At 43.9% G+C, this 23236-nt stretch overlaps 1 protein-coding gene across 1 annotated transcript in view; it reads right to left on the bottom strand.

Annotated features, from left to right (window-relative positions):
* The window catches only part of Mertk (MER proto-oncogene, tyrosine kinase), a 104523-nt gene that overhangs the window by 16083 nt on the left and 65204 nt on the right, over window positions 1-23236 (bottom strand). Inside the window, exons 8-15 of the mRNA XM_038329377.1 lie at window positions 21487-21638; window positions 12809-12962; window positions 9904-10057; window positions 8007-8092; window positions 6316-6411; window positions 5474-5554; window positions 2971-3063; window positions 1399-1517 (exon numbers count right to left, since the gene is read on the bottom strand). Coding sequence (XP_038185305.1) covers window positions 1399-1517; window positions 2971-3063; window positions 5474-5554; window positions 6316-6411; window positions 8007-8092; window positions 9904-10057; window positions 12809-12962; window positions 21487-21638 — 935 coding nt within the window. The remainder of the gene's footprint in view (window positions 1-1398; window positions 1518-2970; window positions 3064-5473; window positions 5555-6315; window positions 6412-8006; window positions 8093-9903; window positions 10058-12808; window positions 12963-21486; window positions 21639-23236) is intronic.

Genomic DNA, 23236 nt, shown 5'->3' on the forward strand with positions numbered 1-23236 from the left:
AGTTGTCACACACAACAGCCAAAACATGAAACACGAAAGAGAAAATTGACACACATGCCTGTAATTGCACTCACCAGACTCCTGCTGTTAGTGGCAGCTAAGGGGACAGAGGTGCCTGTGTTAGAGAATGCCCAGGTATTTTAGTGATTGGTACAGTTCCTTCCTACAGCCTGCACTTTTTGGCAGCAATGACTTAGGGCATTGTTGGCCCACGGCCTACAATCCTGTCCTAACATAGGGTGATTCCTGACAGAGGTCAGTCCCATGTTTTCCCATTGTGGGTGTCCTGCAGTAATGCTGCCATCTTAGACAGAGAAGTGATAGAGAGAAGCGAGGACCAGCCTGACAACGCCAGGAACACAAACCACAGCTCCGACTCATAGGCACGGGTCTTCCCTGAGAGGGGGACACAGTGCTCACTTCACAAGGAGGCCCACAGCAATGTCTCCATCCATCATAGGATCCCTAATCTACAATTTTTTTTTTTTTTTTTTTTTTTTGGTTTTTCAAGACAGGGTTTCCCTGTAGTTTCCAGAGCCTGTCCTGGAACTAGCTCTTGTTGACCAGGCTGGCCTCGAACTCAGAGATCCGCCTGCCTCTGCCTCCCGAGTGCTGGGATTAAAGGCATGCGCTATCACCGTCTGGCTAAATCTACAAATTTTGACGTCCAAAGTAAAAACTGACCCCAAAGAAGATAAGCTTATAAATTCATGTTCCCAAACATCTGAGATGATCCATCACCAGCTTTCTGGGTATAACCCCCAAATGCCAGGGCTGTGCAGTCAGTCAGTCCCCAGGGCATAAGGCAGTAATAAAGTAAAAGGATGGCAGCTGTGGCTCTCACCTCACCGTATCTTCCCGCAATCCATCTTAGCGAGGATCACGAGATGATGCATTCACAAACGCGTATTTCACACTTCAAAGGCTGAAACCCATGACTCCAAGGACGGCTCTGGAAGATTTACTTCCAGATTTACACCAGCTGGAGCTGGGTGTGGTGGCACAAATGTGTGATCCCTGCCCTCAGGAGGCTAGCCCAGGTTACAATGTGAACTTATCTCAAAAAAAAAAAAAAAAAAACAAACCGAAACAAAAAAAACACGTCTTTTAGGATGTGTTTTTTACCAGCCCGCAATGAGTAAAGGCACACATAGGCTGCAGCCAAGGAGACTTTGGCCCAAGATTGTGGGGCTACCCGGCCTCCTCCCACCATGAACAGGGATAAAAGACTCACTCATAGGCCTGGTGAGGGGATGGAGACCATAGTTCACCCCTGGGTGCACAGAAAACTCTGAACCAAGGCCAGTGTCCCCTCTGCATTTTCAGAGACTCATGGGTTGTCCTAGTTGTCATAAAAGCTTCAGGAACAGTTAAGAGGCAGCATGAGTGGCCTGTTACCTTTGGTCTTGATTCTATCCGGGAATATAGCAGGAACGTATGCAGGTCTCCGTATTTCATGAAAGGTAAAACCACCATGGGCTTTGGGATGCCTTGAGAGCTCATTTCTATACACACGCCTGAAATTGAAAACAGGACCAGTTACAAAGAGTCCTTGTTAGGTATGAACACATAAGTCCTGGAGGCCACCGGCCAAACCGGAGCCATGTGCTACCAGGTCAAGAGGTGAAAAATCAGAAGTTTAGAATTTTCACAGTGGATTCTAGCATATGGAACACCTGCAGGCTCTCTCTCTCTCTCTCTCTCTCTCTCTCTCTCTCTCTCTCTCTCTCTGCCCCTCTCTCCCTCCCTTTTTTCCTTCCTTTCTTTCAGGTTAGGCTAGCGTTTGCAAGAGAACTCTCAAAACTCGATCTGTCACAAGAACAGACAACTTGAAACCAAGGAGTCTTGTGTTGTTTTTGTTAGACTAAATAACTGAGGGGTACAGGCCTCAGAGAATCTGAGGGCAAATTAGTTAAATACTCCTATGAAAAGGTCTACTGTAACCAGATGCTTAAAGTTATTAAGTATTTTTGAGGGCCTGTTGGTAAAACCCCTCTTTCTGAACTTTCAGTGACTGAAGTTACAATGCCTTAGCATGGAACTCTCGAATGAGCTGGTCACCCGATCCTAGGCTTACAAAATGTGGCCTATCAAGCAAAGTTGATTGTCTCTCCTAGTCGGCTAAAGCCACTAACTGCAAACAATAGCTACTTCTTTGACATTCGATTTTATCCAAACCTTAGCGTTCACATCTCTACAGTGTCAGCCATATGCCATATAGAACGTTGAAAGATCACTAAAAGATTTATTACGGACCCAGGCAAAGGGCAGGGAAGAAAAAGGCCAGTATTTCTAGATTGTTTCTCTGTCTCAGAATAGTGTCCCTTGCACATCATGTACTGATACCTATGTGTATTTTTTAACATTGATATAAACCAAATTTCTTTAAATTGTGTCTATGAAATAGTCAATATGCCATGACTCACAAGTTGGCTCATAAATTATTTCTCCAAGACTAAAATGTCTAGGTTCATAGCATTACTTCACTGGTTCTCAATTCATAGACAGCCTTCACCCCACAAAGACTATTACGTTACTAACTCTGGTGTCTTGCCTTTGGGTCACTGGGGCCTATTTTAACTGACAATCTTCTAATTCCTGTGGACACTCTCACTTTCTCTAATTCTATCAGAATTCAAAAAACACAAACCCATTTTTACTCTCAGTCTTAGAAGGCAGGACGAATCCAGGGTTGTGATTTTTGGTATAAACCTCTCTACACCAGAACTTTTCCTTTTCTTCTTCTGCACACAGTGGGCCAGCAAAGCCCCTCCCAGCTTCGCTCTGGCACCACCCCCCCCCCTCAGGTAAACCCCTCCCAGCCTCGCTCTGGCCTCCCCCTGAGGTAAACCCCTCCCAGCCTCGCTCTGGCATCCCCCTGAGGTAAACCCCTCCCAGCCTCGCTCTGGCATCCCCCCCCCCCCCCAGGTAAACTCCTCCCAGCCTCGCTCTGGCACGTCCCTGAGGTACCTAGGAGCCGGATGACGTTTGGGTGGTTGAAGTCTTTCATGCACGCTGCTTCGCTGAGAAACTCCTCGATCTCCCGGTGAGAAAAGTTGTCCACTAGAGGAGCAGATGGAAAATACAAGGCGTGATCAACATTCTCAATTTAGAGGAGGGGCCAGAAACGGTATGCTTGTCCAGTAAAACCAAAATCCACACCCGGCTTCACGGTGCACTCTTAACTCTGTGGGAAGCTGGGGTGGGAAGACTCAGAAGCCAGCCTGGGCTAGATAGACCCGTCTCTAAAAGCAAAGCAAAGCAAAACAAAACAAAACTAATCTGCTTCTCAAACAAACAAACAAAAAACTCCTAAAATCAGGAAAAGGCAAAACTATAGAGACAGGCAAGAGTCCTCGTAGTGTTTGGGGGCTGGGAGAAGAGAAGAGAGAAGCCAAAGGGAAAACCTGAGGGAATTTTCGGTCGTGCAACTCTTCTGCATAATGTTATATGGGGATCATAGACCACTCATGCACTTGTCAGATCCATAGAACTATACAAGACCAGCAGTAAACACTAGCAAAAACAAAGAACTCCAGTCAATGATACGTCAGCGTGAGCCCAGCAATTGTATGATAATTGTATGATGGCTGCTTATTACACTAAAGAGTTGTTTTAATAAAAAATAAATAAATAAATAAATAAAAAATAAAATAAAATAAAAAGAGAAGTTGTGTGTGAGGGGATGGGGGACATACGGTGACTGTGCTTTTTGCCCAGTTATTCTGCAAACCTAAAACTACTTTTAAAATGTTCATTTAATAGACTTTTAATTTTAATAAGGAAAAAAAATCTCCCCAAATCCAAAGTGATTTTCAACTGGTCTGTCCCAATTACCTTTGCCTCCTCCTTGCTATGGATGCACGCCCAGGTTCATGATGACTAATTGTTAAATCATGCCTGTGAGCCGGGTACGCTTCATACCAAAATTTTGAAATGTAACCAATTTAAGAGAACTATTTACGATTTAATATAAGCCCATTAAGACAGCTTGGTGGATCTTTATCTACTTTGGGCTTGCCCCAAAAGTTTGATGACCTGAATTTGATCCCTGGGAATCCACAAGTTATTCTCTGATCTCCACACATGTGCCGTGGTCCAAGTGCGCGTGTGCATGCGCACACACACAAATAAATAATTTAAAATAAATTTTTAAAAAATAAAATTTAATATTAGGCTATATAAAACAAGCCAGTCCCGAGAGAATAAATCCCGTTTGATTTGCGGGCAGGGCTTAGAGTGACAAAGCCAGACAGGAAGTAGAAATGCTACTTCCTGGATGGGGAGTGGGAGTGGGGAGTATAGAATTTTCTGTCTGAAAAGAGGGAAAGTTTAAGAGCTGGATGGTGGTGCGGGGTCCATGGCAGCACGAAGGTCCCACATGCCACGGGCCTACACATTTAAACATGGCCAAGATGGTAAATTTTATTTCGTGCATATCTTACTATAATTAAGAACAGACAAAAAGAAAGGCCAGACTTGTCTTGAGGGATTTCTTTACCAGGGTGTAACTAGTGACTTAAACGGCCTGAGGGTGCCTAGCCAGGGTCAGTCTGTACCATTCTAAGGGTTTACTATATATTTATCTCATCCAGGTACAGAAAACTTAGAGAAAATATTTTAAAACCTTTCCATTTATAACAGATCTGTCACCTTCCTCCTCACTGCCTCCCTTTGCTCCAGGGGGACCCAACAGCAGGTGGGGACGGGGGCCTGCCTGCCAACCCTAGGCAAATGGCCACTCAGGAGTCTTGCTTTTTTTTTTTTTTTTTTTTTTTTTGGTAAGTCTGAAACATATTTATTTCCCCCACATCATCAAAATTATGTCCCTTCCGGAAAACAGTACTCGTGAATGACTATGTCACCCTGTGGACAATGTCAATCTTTGGTCACAATGTCAAGAGCTCTTGGTTAAGAATCTAATAAGCTCTCTTTAACATGCTCTAGTTTTTTTTATTTTATCTTCCACAGTGCTTGAGATCGAACCCAAGGCCTAGTGCAGGCTAGCTGAGTGAGTACTCTACCACTGAATTACATGGAGAATCTGAAGCCAGAGGCTAGCCTTGCAATCTTAGATAAGCAGCATGAGATAATTCACAAGGGAGCTATTTTGAGAAGTGGCCCCACTACCCTAGAGAGCAGTCAGACCAGTCCCTGGGGTCAGATACTAACATCCCCTGCCTCAGGAATTCATGCTTTCCTTGGGGATCATTAGCTGTACTAAATATGGAGAAGGATGAGGGGGAAAAGTAAGAGAGTTGGTGGAAGTGACAGTTGCTGCTTTGAGCATGAAGAGTACACCAGGCATGTGCACACAGAGAGCTCACCATGTGCTTCTGAGGTGACCACACTCCACACTGCCTGGTGGCCCATCAGCAACTGAGACCAGAGCACAACCCCTGTTCTACCTGGGGCACCGGATATGGAGGTAACGGCCCACCCTGGAAGCATGGGTCCCATGCCGGAAACTCACACTTCATGGTCTTCACCGCCACCTTCTGAGAAGTGCCATCTTCCTGCTTCAGATTGCCTTCCATTACAGACCCAAACTCTCCTGTGAAGTGAAGCAACATCCATGTGATGCTGGGCAGACGCCCCTCCTGACCACAGGAATACAGAGCTCTGTGGTCCTGGAGCGACTCAGCAGCAGACATTGGGCAGGGCCTGCTCAGACACCTGCACAGCAGGGTGAACACTGGTGTCGAGAGTTAGAGCGGTCAGACTTCGCTTAGCTTGCACCTTCACCAACCACCACAAGCGACCCAGGAAACTCACAGGGAAACATGGAAATATTACTGAAGATCACAAAACTGTCTCTTTTTACCCCCAAAGGCTAGTGACGGAGCTCTCAGGACTTTGTACATGTTAGGGGGGCACACTACCACAGAACTACATTCCCAGCCCAAAGCACAAATTTGGTAAATAATACTATCATTCATGCTAAAAGCAGTTGTAAAATTTACATACATATTTTTCATCAACCGAAGTAGATCGGTACTTTAAAGTGTGTAGAACTTGATTAATCAATAGATGATAACAAAAAAATAATTAATGAATCACACACTCTGCAACAAAGGAAGGGAATTCATACTTCCAAAGCTTACTCCGTTCCAGGGACTACAGGTGCCTCTTACGTATGTCACATCTGAGTTTCAAGAATGCTCCTCTTTCATTTTAAGCTCCAAAGAAGAATTCTTTGCATTATAACTCCAAGTAATAAAACCGGTATCTTAGTCAATGAATACACATTAAAGAACAAACCCTCAACTGCTCCTTAACTCAAATTTTAAAAAGAAGTGCTTTGAAGTTGCTTACCTTCACCCAGAATTTTCCCAAGAATTAGAAGGTTTCTGTCAATCACGACATCTTCTAGTTTATTTTGCAGCTCCTCGCTCACCCCCAAGCTGTGCACTACAAAGGAGTGATGGTGTAGAATCAGCAGTGTGCTCTCTTCATTAAATACAGGCAGAAGTATGTGGGAAGTCCTATACACAGACACACATTTTCCCAGCTTTGTACTCATGTTAAAAAGTCTACACTCCATTCTACTGTGGTTGGGGTGAATAGATTAATCCCTCAAGGCAAGATCATCTACAAACAGTTATAAAAATGAGAGCCACATTTCCCTTCCCTTTTCATAGGTGCAGCTGTCCACACTGAGATTTGTGTAGAAGTCCGCTTTTGACTTTAAAGGGGTTAGGGAAACATACCAATGGGCACAGGCTGGTGGATAATGTATCCCTATTTATGGTATAGAAAAGAGCCATCAGGACATCTCCCCTACCCTCCCATGCCAGCCAGGGAAGATTAAAAAACCATAGGAAATATCCAGAGAAAAAAACTGTCCTTGGATATGTGGCATGTGCCATCTCAATCTAAGAAACCAGGCTAAACTGAATACTTCAGGGGTTTGGAGAATAAGATCTTCTGCAGCAAGTAGGCAGAATATAATCAGGTGCAGCACCAGGCAGGGCTTACCATTTAAAGACCAACTGGCACATGATTCACCCTGGGCTACAGCTGAGGCATGAGCAACCGTTGAAAGAAATGAGCCATAAAATTGGAAGGGAGATGTTTACTCCTAGAAAAAAATTACTCAATTTGTTCTCCAATAGAGGGACAAACTGTCTCAATGAATAATTTTTAAATGCAAGAACAGGGACATCTAGAGATTACAAAACGTTGGTCAGAAAAGTAATTAAGACTGTTGCACACTAAATAAGTTTTGATTCACAGTAGCCTGTATTCTGTCAGGTTATGTCCTTTTCCTTTGTTTTATTTAGTTTTGCCAAGAGGACATCCAGAAGCATGCATTTGACAATGTTTGCATTCCTTGCACATTGCTCCTGAAATTGTATCTGTTTAGCCTCCCCCCTCAAAAAAAATCAGAAACCCCCACTCCCACTCATCAGAGGTCAAACCTCCCAATAACTCGGCAGACTGTCCTTTGAGTTAGTGGCCAGGACAACAGGAAGTGAGGCTGAAGATTATATCCACTGTTTTGTGGCTTCTTTTAAACCTCTGACCTCTGCCCCATCTCCCACCACCCACAAGATTTTCCCTTTCCTCGTTGTTCCATGAGATTCTGGATCCTTAACTTGTTTCTTAACACCAGATTCACTTCTAATTTTCAGTAACCTGACCAGGAGAGACTGATATGGCAACATCTGGTCATGTTCTTGCTAGCTTCCGAATGTTAAAACTATCCACCCCACCCAGTATAGTGTTCAATGACTGTAAACTCAGCACTCAAAATACAGCTGAGGCAGGAGGATCATGAGTTTGAGTCCAGGGTGAACTACAAAGCAAGACCGTTTCTCAGAAGAACAAAACAAAAATCCCATATATGTGTGTATACACACATATATTTATATCTCGAAAAAATATATACATAAACATACTTTTTTCTTTCTTTCCCATTCTCTTCTCTTAGCTTTCGTTAGAAACTTATCTTGGCTCTCCACTATTTTAACCTTTGCCAAAAAGTGAAAGGAAAGTCAGCTTACGGGTAAGCTCGATGGCTCGCCGGCAGAAAGACTTCTTTGCTATGTAATTTACGACTAATTGGGAATCCTCCTCAGAGAATGCACCCCTGTACAAAAACAAAGATATCCAACTGTAAAGACAGGGTAATGGACCCATGTGCCAACACCACAAGGATGTTATGATGTTGCTGGTGTATATAGAGGGTTCTTCTGCACCCAGAACACTTCCCTGCTGGGGATGCAGCTTGAACAGCAGGTGAGAGGCCTTGGGTTTGATTCTAAGTACTACAGGGGGAGGTCATAAAAACCATTTCCCACTGGGAGAAATAAATGCTTTTCTTGAATCTATTTTAGGTCTATCTGGTAATAGCAAACCATCTCTGCCCAGATATCATGAAGGACATATAAAAGGGCTGGATATCAATGCAAGTATGCTTGCCTACCATGGCCATGGCCCTGGATTCAAGCCCTATACCATACTTACATGAAGACATAATTATGCAAGTAAATAGCTTATGAAAAAAGAATAACTAATACATTTTTAAAGATATTTACTTACTTTTCTGTGTATGATTGTTTTACCTGCATGTGCACCATTGCTCCAGCCCCAGCAAGCCTTTGTCTTAAGGTTCATTTTTTGATTTTTTTTTAAAATTATATGTACATGGGTGTATCTATGTGAGTGCCTGAGGATGTCAGAAGAGGGTATAAGACCCTCTGGAGCTGTAGTTACAGGCGGTTGTCATGGTGCTTAGGAATGAACCCAGGTCCTCAGCAAGAGCAACAAGTGCTCATAACTGTAGAGCCATCTCTTCATGCTGACTCAGCATCTCAGCTGACAGAACATAATATTTTTAACTCAAGCTTACAACAGTTAGAATTGGTAATGATTTTGGAGTCCACTTAGGGATGGATAATAGCAAGGAAGTTGGGCAACGTTAAAAGGCTTTGTCTAAAGTGACAGAACTGGGGCTGGAAAAGGAAAAGAGGGAATGTTCGAATAAAAGTGGTCTCTATTTGAAATAGCCAAGGAAGGGAGGTGAGGAAAGGAGGAGGGAAGGAAGAAGATGGAAACAGAAGAAATGAAAAGCAAGAGTCAAGCCACCTTCAGCCTCCCAGAGACGCCAATACCTCGGCAACTGTCCCTATGTCCCCTCTCCATACAGGTCGGGTATCTTTCTCTGAAATGACTGGACCAGGAGTTTCAGGCCTTTTTCAGATTCTGGAATCTTGGAACTAAATCTAAGCATGAAGCTCACACCAATTTCACACCAACTTCACACACAGCATGAGGTAGATCATACTTTTAATCACACAGCATGAAGGTAGATCACGCTTGTAATCATATAGCATGAAGGTAGATCAGACATGAAACAAAATTTCCAAATATGGCATCCTGCCAACCCGAGTTCAATGTCTGGGACCCATATGTGGAAGAAGAGAACTCTTTCAAGTTGTCCTCTGATCTCTTTATATGTACTGTGGCATTGAGTACACACACATACACAGACACACAAAGAAGTTTAAAAAAAAGCCTTTTTTTAAAAAATTTACAAATAGTGGCGATGAACAGGAAAAAACACCTGATGCTGACCTCTGGTCTCCACACAGGCATGCACGGAGAAAGTGCAGTTGCACACACACCTGTACACATGCGCATATACCACACACACAATAATTGGGTCATTTTGAAAGCTTCTCATTCAACACCACCCAGTTAGCATAGCATGTCCTACTGAAGCTCGTCTCTGGAAAAGAGCTGGCTCCTGCAGTTGCTGACTTTGTAGGAACTGATCTAAGAAGGGAAGTTGGTCTCAAACTCACAAAGATCTGCCTGCCTCTTCTCTGGCTCTGCCGAGATTAAAGGTGTGCTCCACCATGCCTGCTCAAGGTTAACATTTTTAAGTCGCAAACTTACCCAAACTTTGTTTCCTGGACTCTTCTTCTGATGGCCAGAGAAATATATAAAATCAACCCGATTAAAACAAATCCACAAAAGCAGCCAAGAATGATGAGCATAGACTCCGTGTTGCCAGGTGCTGGAGTTGATGAGGGCGCGTAATCTACCCTACCTGGAACAGATCCAAAAACGTTAACTGGAATCAATACTCGGGGATTCAAAATACATAGGATACACAGGCTTGCAATCCTTTAATGTTTTGTGATCAGTGAATGCAGGTTGTTCTCAATGCAAGGTGAAATGATGTAGAGTTACACCTATCAATGCAACTAGGAACTGGAGAGCTGGCTGCTCTTGAGGAAGATTTAGGTTCAGTTCCCAGTACCTACACTGGTGCACAGCACTGCTTGACACTCCAGCCTGAAGGGTTCCACTGCTCCCCCCCTGGCCTCCATGGGCACTGCTCTCAGATGGTGCACATACAGACAAGCAGACACAAATCCACACAAATAAAAATAAAAAGGGCTGGAGAGATGGTTCAGCGGTTAAGAGCACTGTCCGCTTTTCCAGAGGACCTGTGTTTAATTCCCATCATCCACACGGCAGCTCACAACTATTTGTAACTCCAGTTCCAGGGGATCTGACACCCTCATGCCAATGCACATAAAATGAAATTAAATGTATTATTTGAAAAATTTAAGAAAACAATGAGACTAGTTTTATTGTCTCATTCCACAGTATATACCTGTCAAAACAGCACACTGAACTCAGCAAACATATACACCTTTTTCTTGTCAATTAAAAAAAACAACCCAAATGACAAACTTGTTTCATGTTGATAATAAATGCAGAAGAAAATAAAAAATTAGTAAACCTAACATTTTCTTGGTGCACAGCATTTGGTGCGCCATTTCCCTTCCAACCCACCTGGTTCATCTCTTGCTACCTTTTGTATTTTCTCATTAATTCCTTCTGTCAACTATCCATGTCTGTAAAAATCACTCGGATTTGGTACTGGGAGGCAAGGAAGTCACATGGTTGCGTGTCTTGGCCAACTGTGTGAACTGAGTGACAGATGTGGGAGCCAGTCACCGGAAAGCTTGGAAACACTTGGTAAGACTACTGTGGAGAGGCTGCGCATCTGTCACTCAAGATGACGAGAGGCTGCGCATCTGTCACTCAAGATGACGAGAGGCTGCGCATCTGTCACTCAAGATGACGAGAGGCAACGTTAGGTTGTGTGTGATGACGGTTCTCAAAGGAGGGCAACTGAAACTTGAAATGTATTGCTGGGAACTGGTGCTACTTAGAGTGTAGTAATGGGTGCTTTTACGGGTGATTCTGCCTATGAGGCAACCTTTACAACCTTTTACAGTTCATGACACATGGAAATGGAAGTCCTCCCTCCTGTCGTCATTTCTGACTCTAAAGAAAGATGGGTCACTACTGATGTGTGTATTTGCCAATGTGTGCATGCATTAATGCACATGCGTGTGGATACCCATGGAGACCAGAAAGGGGCATCAGATCCCTTAGAGCTAGAGTTATAGGTTGCTGTAAGCTGCCTGATGTGGGTGCTGGAAACTAAGCTCCAGTCCTCTGTAAGAGCAGTAAGTGATCTTTCTTTTTTCTTTTTCTGGTTTTTCGAGACAGGGTTTCTCTGCAGCTTTTTTAGAGCCTGTCCTGGAACTAGCTCTTGTAGATCAGGCTGGCCTCGAACTCACAGAGATCCGCCTGCCTCTGCCTCCCGAGTGCTGGGATTAAAGGCGTGCGCCACCACCGCCCAGCTAAGTAAGTGATCTTAATTGCTGTTCTAAACCTTGGTTTGAGAAGCTGTAGCATGAGTTCTGACAGGTCTTAATAATAAAACACAAGTGGAGAGGGAAGGTGGCTGTGGTTTTGTTCCTACGTCTCTCTGATCTCTCAGCATTTTCCCCAATATCTGACTTGGGCTTTTATTATTAAGACCTATTAGAACTCAGGCTACATAAAGCTGTGCGTTGTGATGCTGAATCTCACTGTCTTTGAGTTTCTTCCAGGTAGACACCCTTGGTCTCCCTAGCACCACAAAGTATGTTCCTCCAGAATGGAGTCTAGCTCCAATTTGTACTAAAAGGAGAGTTTGCCTGGGGATCACTGGGAAAGAGACAGACACAAATGAGTCATCTGTTCTCAAATCTCCACTGCTATTGGGTGCAAAGGCCGTGTTTGGCAAGAACTCGCAAGTGAGTAAGTCATGCTGGAAGAGATGGCTGGGCACGGAGCGTGCAGAAATGGTTTAATACTAAACAGCCTCAGGTGGGTTGGAATCAGGACAAAGGTAGCTCCCCTGATTTACAGAAGCGTGAACAGCATTTGGCCCCATGTAAGGCATCACGGTGGCTCCTTGACAAAGAACATTCCAGCAATAGTCAAGAGCTAATATGCATGGCTGGGCATTTAGCTCAGCCAGTCAGGGCTACGTGAGGAGGGCATTTGGAGGAAACACTCGGTGTTCTATGCAGACTAAGTCGCTGAGCACATTACCCAAGGGTTGAGCGGGTAAAAACAAGGCAAGCAGTAGCCTCAAACAGAGCAGAAACAAATGTGGCAAACCAACCATGCCAGTCAGAGGCAGCTAAGGACTAACAGCATTGCCTGTCCAGATTACAGTGCTGTGTGCCTGGAAGCAAATTCAACAGGTAAAGTCCAACTTCGTATTCTGAAAGGACGAAGCTTCCTTGGGAGTTATTAGTGTTAACAGTAAAGGCAGGAGTGTCGGGGTTCTGTGGATTGTATTCTAAAGTTCCTTATGATTGCAGCAGTGCATTTTGGTTCTTATTTTACACTTGTCAATCAGCCACTGTCCCACCGGTCCCACTTAGGCAGTCTGGGAGCTGCTCAGACTGCTACGCTCTGCAGCCAACAGGGGCCCCTGACTCACTGTATTCAGGAATGATTATTTTCACTGGCTCACTGAAAGGTCCAACACCCCCTTTAGTGATGGCTGCAATCCTCACTGTGCAGGTAGCGTTGTAGATTTGGACAGGAATCTGAGCCAAGCTGCCATTCCGGCTGACTTCTTCAGAAAGTTCTTTCTGGTAACAGAGAGAAAGAAAAAAAGGGAAATGAAACACCGGGGCAAGCAGGGACCTCACTAGACAGCTACCCACATGCCCAAAGTTCCTTCTGAAGGAAGCCACCCATTTTCCACGCACAGAGGTCATGCTTCACCCAGTTCCTTCTTCACAAGGGCCATTGCTGGTGGCACTACACGATGGATCATGGAGTGCAGCAATCTCAAACCTTGGGAGCCTTGGGAAACTAAGATCCTGAAGGTATGACACCTACAGCGGAGGGAACACGTAGTGGATGTTTCTAGATCAGAGATTCGCAACCTTCCTACTGTTGCAATTTTTTTTTTTTTTTTTTTTTTTTTTGGTTTTTCGAGACAGGGTTTCTCTGTGGCTTTGGAGCCTCTCCTGGAACTCACTCTTGTAGACCAGGCTGGTCTCGAACTCACAGAGATCCGCCTGCCTCTGCCTCCCGAGTGCTGGGATTAAAGGCGTGTGCCACCACCGCCCGGCTGTTGCAACTCTTTAATACAGTTCCCAACCACAAGATCATTTCGTTGCTGCTTCACAACTGTGATTTTGCTGCTGTTATGAACAGTAATGAAAATATCTGCTATGTGCAGGATACCTGGTATGTTCCCCTAAGAGGTCACAACCCACAGGTTGAGAACCACTGTTCTGGATGCTAAGAGCAGGACTGAACCCTTGCGATCCCATATGCAAAATCTTCCCCTTGGCACAATGCCACAGACTTACATTGTTCCTGGGCACTACGCACCTGCCGACTATCCTTGGTTTAGCCAACCTTCTGTTCCCTGAAGTCCTGAGGATTCTCAGTAAGCTCTCTAGATGGATGGAGAGGGGAAGTGGTGGCATTTCCCTCCTCTTCTTGTCAAATGGACAATTTGTGCGACTTGAAATTGTTTCTTTTTATATTTATTTTACATGCATGAGTGTTTTGCCTGCATGTATGTCTGTGCACCGCATACATGCCTAGTGCCCACGGAGGCCAGAAGAGGGTGTTGGATCCCCTGGATCTGGAGTTAGGGACTGTTGTAAGTCACTGTGTGAGTGCTAGGAATGGAGCCTGGGTCCTCTGGAAGAGCAGCCAGTGCTCTTAACCACCCAGCCACCTCTCCAGCCCCAATCGGTGCAATTTTTGAAGAATATTTGAGCCTGGGTTTACTTTCACTGCTGCTGGTTTAAAGCCATTGTCATGCAACGGTGAGACGTGAAGACCCAGAGAGAGAAACAGCCTTAACCAACGTGTTCCTCGGGCTTCCCATACCTCCACGGTCACAACGCTCTCTGCTGTGGGAAATGTATTTGGACCTGGAGTTTTTATTTTTGTTATTTTTGAAATCATAATATCATCACATTTCTGCTTTCTCTTTCCTCCCTCTAAACCCTCTCATAGACCCCCACCTTGCTCTCTTTCTAATTCATAGCCTCTGTTTTTTTTTTTATCACTGTTGCTACATGCTTATATGTATTGACACGCTACTTATATATATGTTTTCAGGACCAAATAAAGATGACACCAATAGACATGCAAAAGTAAATAGGGAAAGCCCACGAGGCTCCAGCCCTACACAAAGAACTACAAGCTTAAGGAAGGGCAGAGTGGGAGAGACAGTCTTCCCCAGGGAAGAGCACAGCAATTGATAATCCAATACTAAATGGGCAGCATTTTGAAGGGACAATCATGTGGTTGCCAGTCTGAAATGAGGCTCTGGGAACCGCCTTCATTTCTGGATGGTGGACTTTTGATGTCAGAGGGTAATAGCAGGTCATGTGGGGTACAGGTACCACAAACCATGGTTGGACTAGAGGCATGGTTGCTGCTGGTAACTTCATCTCAGGTTCAATGGGTTTCAAGCCAGTCTCTTCTAGGAATGGTACAGGATAGAGCTAGCTCAGCCTCAAGGACAGAACAGGCCAGTCATTCATGACCAAGAAGCCATCTGGTTTGGCCTTCTAGAGCTGTTTCCAAATCAAAACCGGAAGTGACCCTTAAGTCTCGGGAGGGAAAGAAACAAAAAGAGAGATATCACTTCTTGTCCTTCTGCCACAGGCCTGGGCTCATGGGATGTGCCAAAGATTTCTGTTGTTAAATAAACAAAAGAAAAGTTAGCCACGGTGGGGGCTGCATAGCCTAGGTTGGTCCTTTTTAGAAAGGAAGTGTTTTATTTTGATAGTGGGTGACTTTGTAATTCTGCCTTTAATTTGGGAGTAGACAGAACTGAAAATCATCAGTTAGTGTAACTCCAGTCCCCACCCTGAGTCCCGGAGCCCGGTCTCACTGAGACAGAGTCTACGGCGTAGCTCTCAGCCTGGCTGCTCTTTTAGCTTAAGACTTCATGCTAAAAAGGAAACTGGGCCTGCATCTGGCTGTATACTGGTCTTTCCCATGAAGACTCAAATATGATACATTGTTTATAAGAGAAATTACCTATAAATCAAAAGGAAACACACAATTGGAAAAAATTACATATCTAGGCTAGTATAAATCCTAGCAAGAATGAAATTAAAAAGAAATAAATGTAACAGTCCATTTGTTCCTTGGGATCTGCAGGGTTGGTACCCCACACAAAATGGCTAGGTCTGTGCTCAGCGATGGGTACACGCTTAGCTGAAGTGATGCTTTGGGTTTCATCCTCAGTGTGCGAACACAGACACTGTATGATTTTATACAACTCATTGTAAATTCTTTTGTCAAAAACTAAAATATTTTGAGAATTTCACACAAGTATTTACCTCATTTTCCCCACTTCCTCTCAAACGGTAAACTCTTCTTAATTATTGTCAAGCACACACACACACACACACACACACACACAGAGGCACACACACACACACATTTATATATAAATACAACCCTCTGAATCCACTTAGTGTTGCTCATATGGATATGTATTTAAGGCTGACCACTTGGAGTGAATAACCTATCATAGGGCTTGTCCCCAGAGAGAACGGATTCTTCCCCTCTCAGCAGCCATGAATTGCTTGTAGCTCTTCATCTAGGAGTGGGGCTGTGTGAGAGCTCCCCAACCCATGTCGGCAAGTGTAACTCCTTTGATCACATGCACTATCCAATAAAGTGTTAACAGCTGCTCTATTACTTACAGTTTTTAACAGTGCGGTTATCCATGTAATATTGCTATTGTTGTTAGATTGTTTAGGGAATAATGATCCAACAAAAAAAAAGTTTGTTTTTCGAGATAGGGTTTCTCTGTATAGTTCTGGCTGTCCTGGAACTAACTCTGAAGATCAGGCTGGCTTCAAACTCACAGAGATCCACCTGCCTCTGCCTCCCAAGTGCTAGGATTAAAGGCATGCACCAACCACTGCCTGGTCCAAAAAAAATTTTAATACTTTTTTTGTCATATGGGGCAAAGCCAGGGTCTGTGCGTTCTTAACATATTTTCTAGCACTGAAATACATTCTTAGCCTCGAAAAACAATGGCTTGGTGATATCTATATCTGTATCTATTCTTTCAGTGACGGGGAGGTAGAGGTAGGAGGATTGCTAAAAATCCCAGGCCAGCTAGGACTACCTAGCAAGGACCTGTCTCAGATAAAACAACAAAAATAAATATTTTGATATAGAGGCTTATTTTGTAGCCCCTGCCTGGACACTCACTATGCAGACCAGGCTGGTTTTGAACCGACAGCAGTTTTCATAACCACAATTTCTCAGTGCTAGGATTACAGAACAACCATGCCTGGTTAGGCAGAAAAAAATGCTTACTAACAGTCATGATTTATTTTCTGAATATTTTCAATCTGTGATTAATTGACTCCATAAATGTGCAAGTCACAGTCATGGAAGACCAACTATGGTTTACAATGCCTACTTACTTGAGGCCTATAATTCATTATGAAAACCTAGAGAAATTATTTTTCATTTCTACCTTTCATTCACAAGAGGAGTTAGCACAGGCAAAGAGCTAACCTGGAAACAGTGCATGGAGCAGCGTCCAGGCTGGCAAGTGTGACGCTTCTTTTCATTATGATTTTGTATATTGCAGTTGACTTAAGACTGTATTACTAAGTATCTACCACATATACCCTGTCTTAGAATTGTCAGAGTGAGAAGCAGAGCCATTTTCCAGAATGTAGTGGTCTGCTCATGAGGTGTGTGCCATGGGCCACCTGCATATTTCTTGTTTAGTGAGCTTTCATTGTTCACCAACATAAAGATTTGAAAAATCTATTAACTTTTTTTTTAGGTAGTGAGGTCCAATTTATATTATGACATTTGAATGTAATTTCCCATAATTACCTTTTAAAATGACATATAGACTTTTGGGGACAAGAAAGTAGAAACAGCATGTCTTTAGAAAGACAACTTTTTTCCTGATGGTGTGGCTTAGATGGAGTCAAGACAGGGCAACTATGTATTTTGTTTTATGATTATCAAATGACTTTAACATCACCGAATATTCTATGAGAAACTCACACCCTGTAACCGATAACTGTCTAAGAACATGGCCCATTTCCAGCCCCAAAAGCAATAACTTCAAGGAGGGAAGAAGTATCAGATAAAAGTTGTGTCACATGAGGTAACAAAGGTCACTTGTTAAAAGTGCTCAGATCCATAGGCACCAGTGACAAACCCGTATCTTCCTGTCATTACTTCTGAGGTTCGACACTGTGGAGCTAAGTGTGAAACTATGTGTTAGGAACAGAGCCAATGGCTGCTGGAAAGTAACCCCGCAGCTCTGAGAAGTTCTGACTTTACAGTCAGCCAGGCCCTGGTTCTTATCCCCAGATCTCCAGTTCCATGTGGCCCTGGGGGAGTCACTCGACACCTCTAGACCCGACTGCTTGGTGAAAACTGAAATGACTCTCTTTTTCACAATGTACGTAGCGGAGTTAAACAAGTTCCTGATAGAAAACAGTGTGCAGTCTGCCCAAACAACAAAAATAACAACAAAACAAAACAAAACAAAACAATCAATGGTGGTTCTTAGTATATTGGATTGTGTTCAATCAAGGTGCTGGTCTCAGGTCTCCCTCCTCTGTAGCTGCAAGGCCCCCCTTCAGCAACATTCTCTGGTATCTTGCAAGCTTTAGAGCACTGGAGGAAATTAAATCGTCTCGCTTCCAAAGGCAGGACACCAAGGACCTACTCAGAGAGTACCTTCATGGCAAGCTTCTCCTCTAACCAAAGCGAACCATTCTTAATTGATTCCTGGGTTTCAGAAGTGCCGTAGAGCCCTGACCTGTCTCATAAGAACATTGACTATTTCTCAGGCCTAACAATTAAACCCTCTTTAATATCCTGACCTGGATCCTGGTGCATGGAAGGGAAGCACACTACACCAAGCTATATACCCTCAGCCCAATCACATTGTTTCTTGATCACAATAATCTCTGTTGAGACTTCCATCTGATCTAAAATCTCTACGCACTACACACACAGATCAAACCAGCCTTAGAGCTAAAATCCCCATTCAGAGGCACATTCTCCAGCTGATTTAGATGGTGTGGCAGGTTCCACACATTGGGTCCATAGCACCTCTCATCCTTCCAAAGCAAGATCAGTGTTCAGACAGTACACAGAGGAGCAAGACTCTAGCCTGGACAAGAGCACACTAGTCCTTGCCCCTCACCTTTGGACTTTGAGCTCTGATTTGGAAGTCAAAAAAGAAAAAACAAACAAATAACAACAACAACAAAAAAAACCAAACCCAAAAATGGTTTTAAAAAAATCTTCACTGAGGTATAAAAAATATCCAGCCAGTAAAGACCAGAAGCTTCTTTGTCTAATTGCCCATACCATTCTCACGGTAGAGGGCACCATTCTGAAGGGCACTGGGAGCACGGAACACGGCTGAGCATTGCTGGTGTCCCGTGTAGCAGACCGCTGGACTGCTGCCATTCACAGCATCTCCATCACCATCAGCCTTCCCACACCTCAGCTCAAAAGGGCCTCACTAGAAGAGTGGCTTTCACCCATGCTGGACCAGGCATTGGTTGGCTTTTAGAGCACCCAGAAGTCTGTGATTGGCAGTCACAATTTTCTGCCAATAAAGAAATATGACATTTGAGCCAGGCCACACCTTTAATCCCAGCAGGTGGAGACAGAGGTAGGCGGATCTCTGTGAGTGCAAGGTCAGCCTGGTCTACAGAGTAAGTTCCAGGACAGCCAGAGCTACACAGAGAAATCTTGTCTTGAAAAATCCAAATAAAAAGAAAGAAAAAACAAACAAGAAATTCCTCCTGTCTGACATAGTGATATAAAGGTTACTAATGACAAAAGTACCAGCTCATCTTTCATGTCACTGAAACATACCACCCAGAGAGCTCTTCCAAGAAAGTTCTGAAGTTACACAAATACAAAACCCAACTCGTTACAGCCGTCAGTCAGTCAGAAATTTCCGAAGTGTCTGGTTTCCTGCCTTTCGTAAGAAGAAGTAGCTAAAAGTGTCAACGAGAGGACAGTTGTGAGAGACCAACACCATCTCCGCTGTGGCCTTACAAGATGAAGAGAGTTTAGAAATGAAGTGACAAGCGAGCCGCGCGGTGGCTCATTGTGTAAGGCGCTCAGTCGCGTGAGTAAGTGAGTGCGTGTGTTCGCGAGTTCGAATCCCGTGTGTCGTGTCTGTGTGTGTGCTGCTCTTCCACGCTGTCTGGGGGGGGGGGGGGGAGAAATGAAGTGACATATGCCCAGGTCATTGCAAACATCACTTCAGCCTAGTGGGATCCCACCCTGCCCCCCAGGCCTTTTTCAGGATTCCCTCTTTGCCTCCAGGTTCAAATCATGGGACAGAAGAGCAATTGCAGCAGAGAATGCTCTCAAAATAATAACGTGACCAACTCAGCCTGTTATTGTTGCAAGGCCCGAAGTACAGTGTGGGCGCAATGTAAATGACCTCATGGCTGGATGACTTGGCATCTGCAAGGAGGTGAGCTACTAAAAGGTCACAGTCTGAACTGTGCCCACATTGTTCTCACTGCGGAGGGGACGTCTGAACAAAGGGCATGGATGGGTGTGAGCTGCACTTGGTGCATCAGGCTCTCTGGCCAAGTCATTCATAAAGGTTTCTCCATTGCTCTTTGAATGCTGCAGCTCAAGAAGTCCCCTTTAGGAAAGAAGCCTTCATCAAGACTAGAAGGAGTAGCTTAAACATGCTGGTTTGTTTCCGAGCGCATATAGGTCTGGTGGTATCTTCTGCCAACAGAGATGAAATTCCCACTGAACTGGACAATTAGCACCCCTCTGTCCTACGCTAAGCACTCACCACTGTGGAAATGTTACACTGTCAGAACCAGGTACTCCCTGACTCAGCCCGTGGAGAAATTCAGTCAACTTTGAGGCACCTGGGACAAGACTAGGGAACGAGAGGTTTCTCACGTAGGGTGCTACGGATGCTGGATACTTGGCTATCATTCACATGATGCAGGACAACATGGATGTCCAAGCCCTTGTATTTTTCTTCCATCCCATCACCTACTGTTCTCAACAACCTGTTTTCTTATAGAAAAGACAGAGAACAAATCCCAATTGTCCTTTTGGAAAAAAGCAATTTTTATAAACACTGGATGGTATGACCTTGGAAATGACAGGAGCAAAGGTTGGAGCGGGGCTACAGCTGTCCTTCTCTCTTGCCAAGAAGCCTTGTGATGTCCCAGATACATCACATAAAACAAAGAGGCTTAACTTGGGATCTGCCAACAGGGTTTTATGGAACAGGGATATAATGACTCAGGAGGCATAATTTCCATAACCACAGCTAAGGAAGGCAAGGAAGACTCAATTCTGTTAGTAACACCAGTGTATCCACCTTCTCTAGTCTGATTTCTGTTGCTGTGATAAACACCAGGTCCAAAATCAACTTGCGGGGAGGAAAGGGCTTATTTGGTTTACACTTCCAAGTCACAAGCCATCATTGAAGGAAGCCAGGGCAGGAATTGAAGCAGAGACCACAGAGGATGGTACTCAGTGTCTTGTTTCCTGGCTTACGCTCAGTCATTTTCTTATACAGTCTAGGACCACCTGCCTAGGGATGGTGCTGCCCACAGTGGGCTGGGCCCTTCTGCAGATAGAGGATTACTGAACACCCCCCCCCATTTTCTGCTTACTCTTTGCTATTCTCTAGAATGTTTAGAAAGCTCCATGACAACCTTTTTCAGGAAAACATCTTCAGAATTTTCCACAAGGCTATGAATTGCCAGGATGCGAAGCCCTATAGCCCCCTGACTGCAAGCAATGATCACTAGACAGCCCACAGTATATGCTTCCTATAACAGCCTAAGTTCCCTGAAGACAAGAGACACGTGATAACACAGGCTAATAAGTTCCTATTTGCTGCCAACAAATCAGTGAAGAGTAAGTGGGGGTGGTGAGAAAACATCCCCAAAGACTCCTTAGAATGTTCTGACTTTGTAGTCATCTCTAATTTTTACTACATTGTTTGTGTCCCATTAAAAGGTACCTTGCTCAATCATAAACAGTCCCCACAAAAAGAAAGCTTCTGAAACAGAATGCAATTGGCAAGTTCAAAGGAAATGACTAGTATGCTTTAGGGTGCAGACTTACGGAAGTCTCCGAACTCTCCCACACGTGAGAGATCCTGTAACCCACCAGTTCTCCATCCTGCCGCTTAATTGGAGGCTTCATCCATCTGATATCCACGCTACTGTTAGATTCGTTTAGAAACGCAGTGATGTTTAAAGGTGTTACGGACGGAGCTACAAAAGAAAGAGAGAAAGATGAAGAGCCACAAGGAAATACCATGTAGATTTATTTTCTTCCTGGTTATTGAGTATTTGGGTTTCAAGTGTTCTATGAAAGACCCAAACTCATAGTAAATTTACCTTTTTTTTTTTTTTTTTGTCAGTTAAGGACCATTGAAATGCCACAGGAGTTTCGTGTGCCCATTTTATGTAGTGATGCACTTAAAAACAGAGCTTTATGCACAATGGCCAAGTGCCTTACCAACTAAACTACATCCCTGGCTCTCATATAAGTTTTACAAATAAGGGTTTGGGGAAACTAAATCCTCAAGATCCACTTGCTGTTTTAGTAATGTTATAAACACCCAGGGTAGGCTAACAATAAGGAAGTCTGGAAGGGAGGAGGCTGGTGCTCATGGATTCCTTTCGTAGACACCAGCGACACTGGAAGTGCCAGGCTGAATGAAAATAAGCTTTGTGGCTCTGGGATTGGCAGTAAGGGAATGCTGGTGAGCTCAGACTGAAACTGTCATTATACAGTCCAGAGGCAGGCTACTGGTCTGGACAGAGGTACCCAGTCAGGAAGTCTGAAGTGATTGTATAGTCATTGCTCAGTATCTTGAAGGGATTCCTATAGGTACCAAAGTTCCCAGGTGCTCACATATCTAGATCCTCCTACGTGCTTCAAGTCATCTTTGGATTATTTATAAAACCTAACACAATGAAAATGTTATAAAAAGGGCTCGTATATGCCAGGCAGTGTTGGCTCACTAGGCAGGCAGAACAGGTGGCTCTCTGATTTCGAGGCCAGCCTGGTCTACACAGTGAGTTCCAGGACAGCCAGGGCTATGCAGAGAAATCCTGTCTTGAAAAACAAAACAAAGCAAATAAACAAAAAAGCTACCATACTACCTTGTTTAGAAAATTATAACAAGGAGGAGAAAGCCCTTCTGGTCTCAGTGTGGGTGCAACTGATTTTCAAACATTTTCCGTCCTCAGCTACATGAATTTTGAGGATGCTGATCCTGAAGATAAATAGAGTCAAGTATGTGTGGTATGTGCATATAGAAAGTAATTTAGAAAATTTAGAAAAGACTACTGCTGTGGTCTTTCGGGGGTGAGGATCCCACTAGGCAGACCAGACTGGCCTCAAACTCACCAACATCCACCTGTCTCTGCCTTCCAAGTTCTGGGATTAAAAACATGTACCACCATAGTGCTACCATACCTAACTCCACAACTAAGTATTTTATCTCTAATAATTTAATCTAAATATGAAATTACACTCATAATACTATAATATCAACAGAAAAGGAATAAATGCAATACTCTGGGAGCAATTTTAACATAAACTTGGATACATTTCCCAATGGAAAACTTATTATGTGGCCACCGAAGGAGTTAGGTACTCTACGTATATTAATATGAAAAAAACTCAACAATATTAGCAAAAAGCCAACATTATACCAATGGGGTAGAAGAAATGGCTAAACAGCATACATCAATCTATTTTAATATGTGTGCATATGATATATATGTATGTGTGTGTGTGCGTGTGTGTGTGCGTGCGTGTGTGTGTGTGTGTGTGTGTGTGTGTGCAGATAGAGGCAGAG

Source organism: Arvicola amphibius, chromosome 5 (genome assembly GCF_903992535.2).
Source record: "Arvicola amphibius chromosome 5, mArvAmp1.2, whole genome shotgun sequence".
In the NCBI taxonomy this organism is placed as follows: domain Eukaryota; kingdom Metazoa; phylum Chordata; class Mammalia; order Rodentia; family Cricetidae; genus Arvicola; species Arvicola amphibius.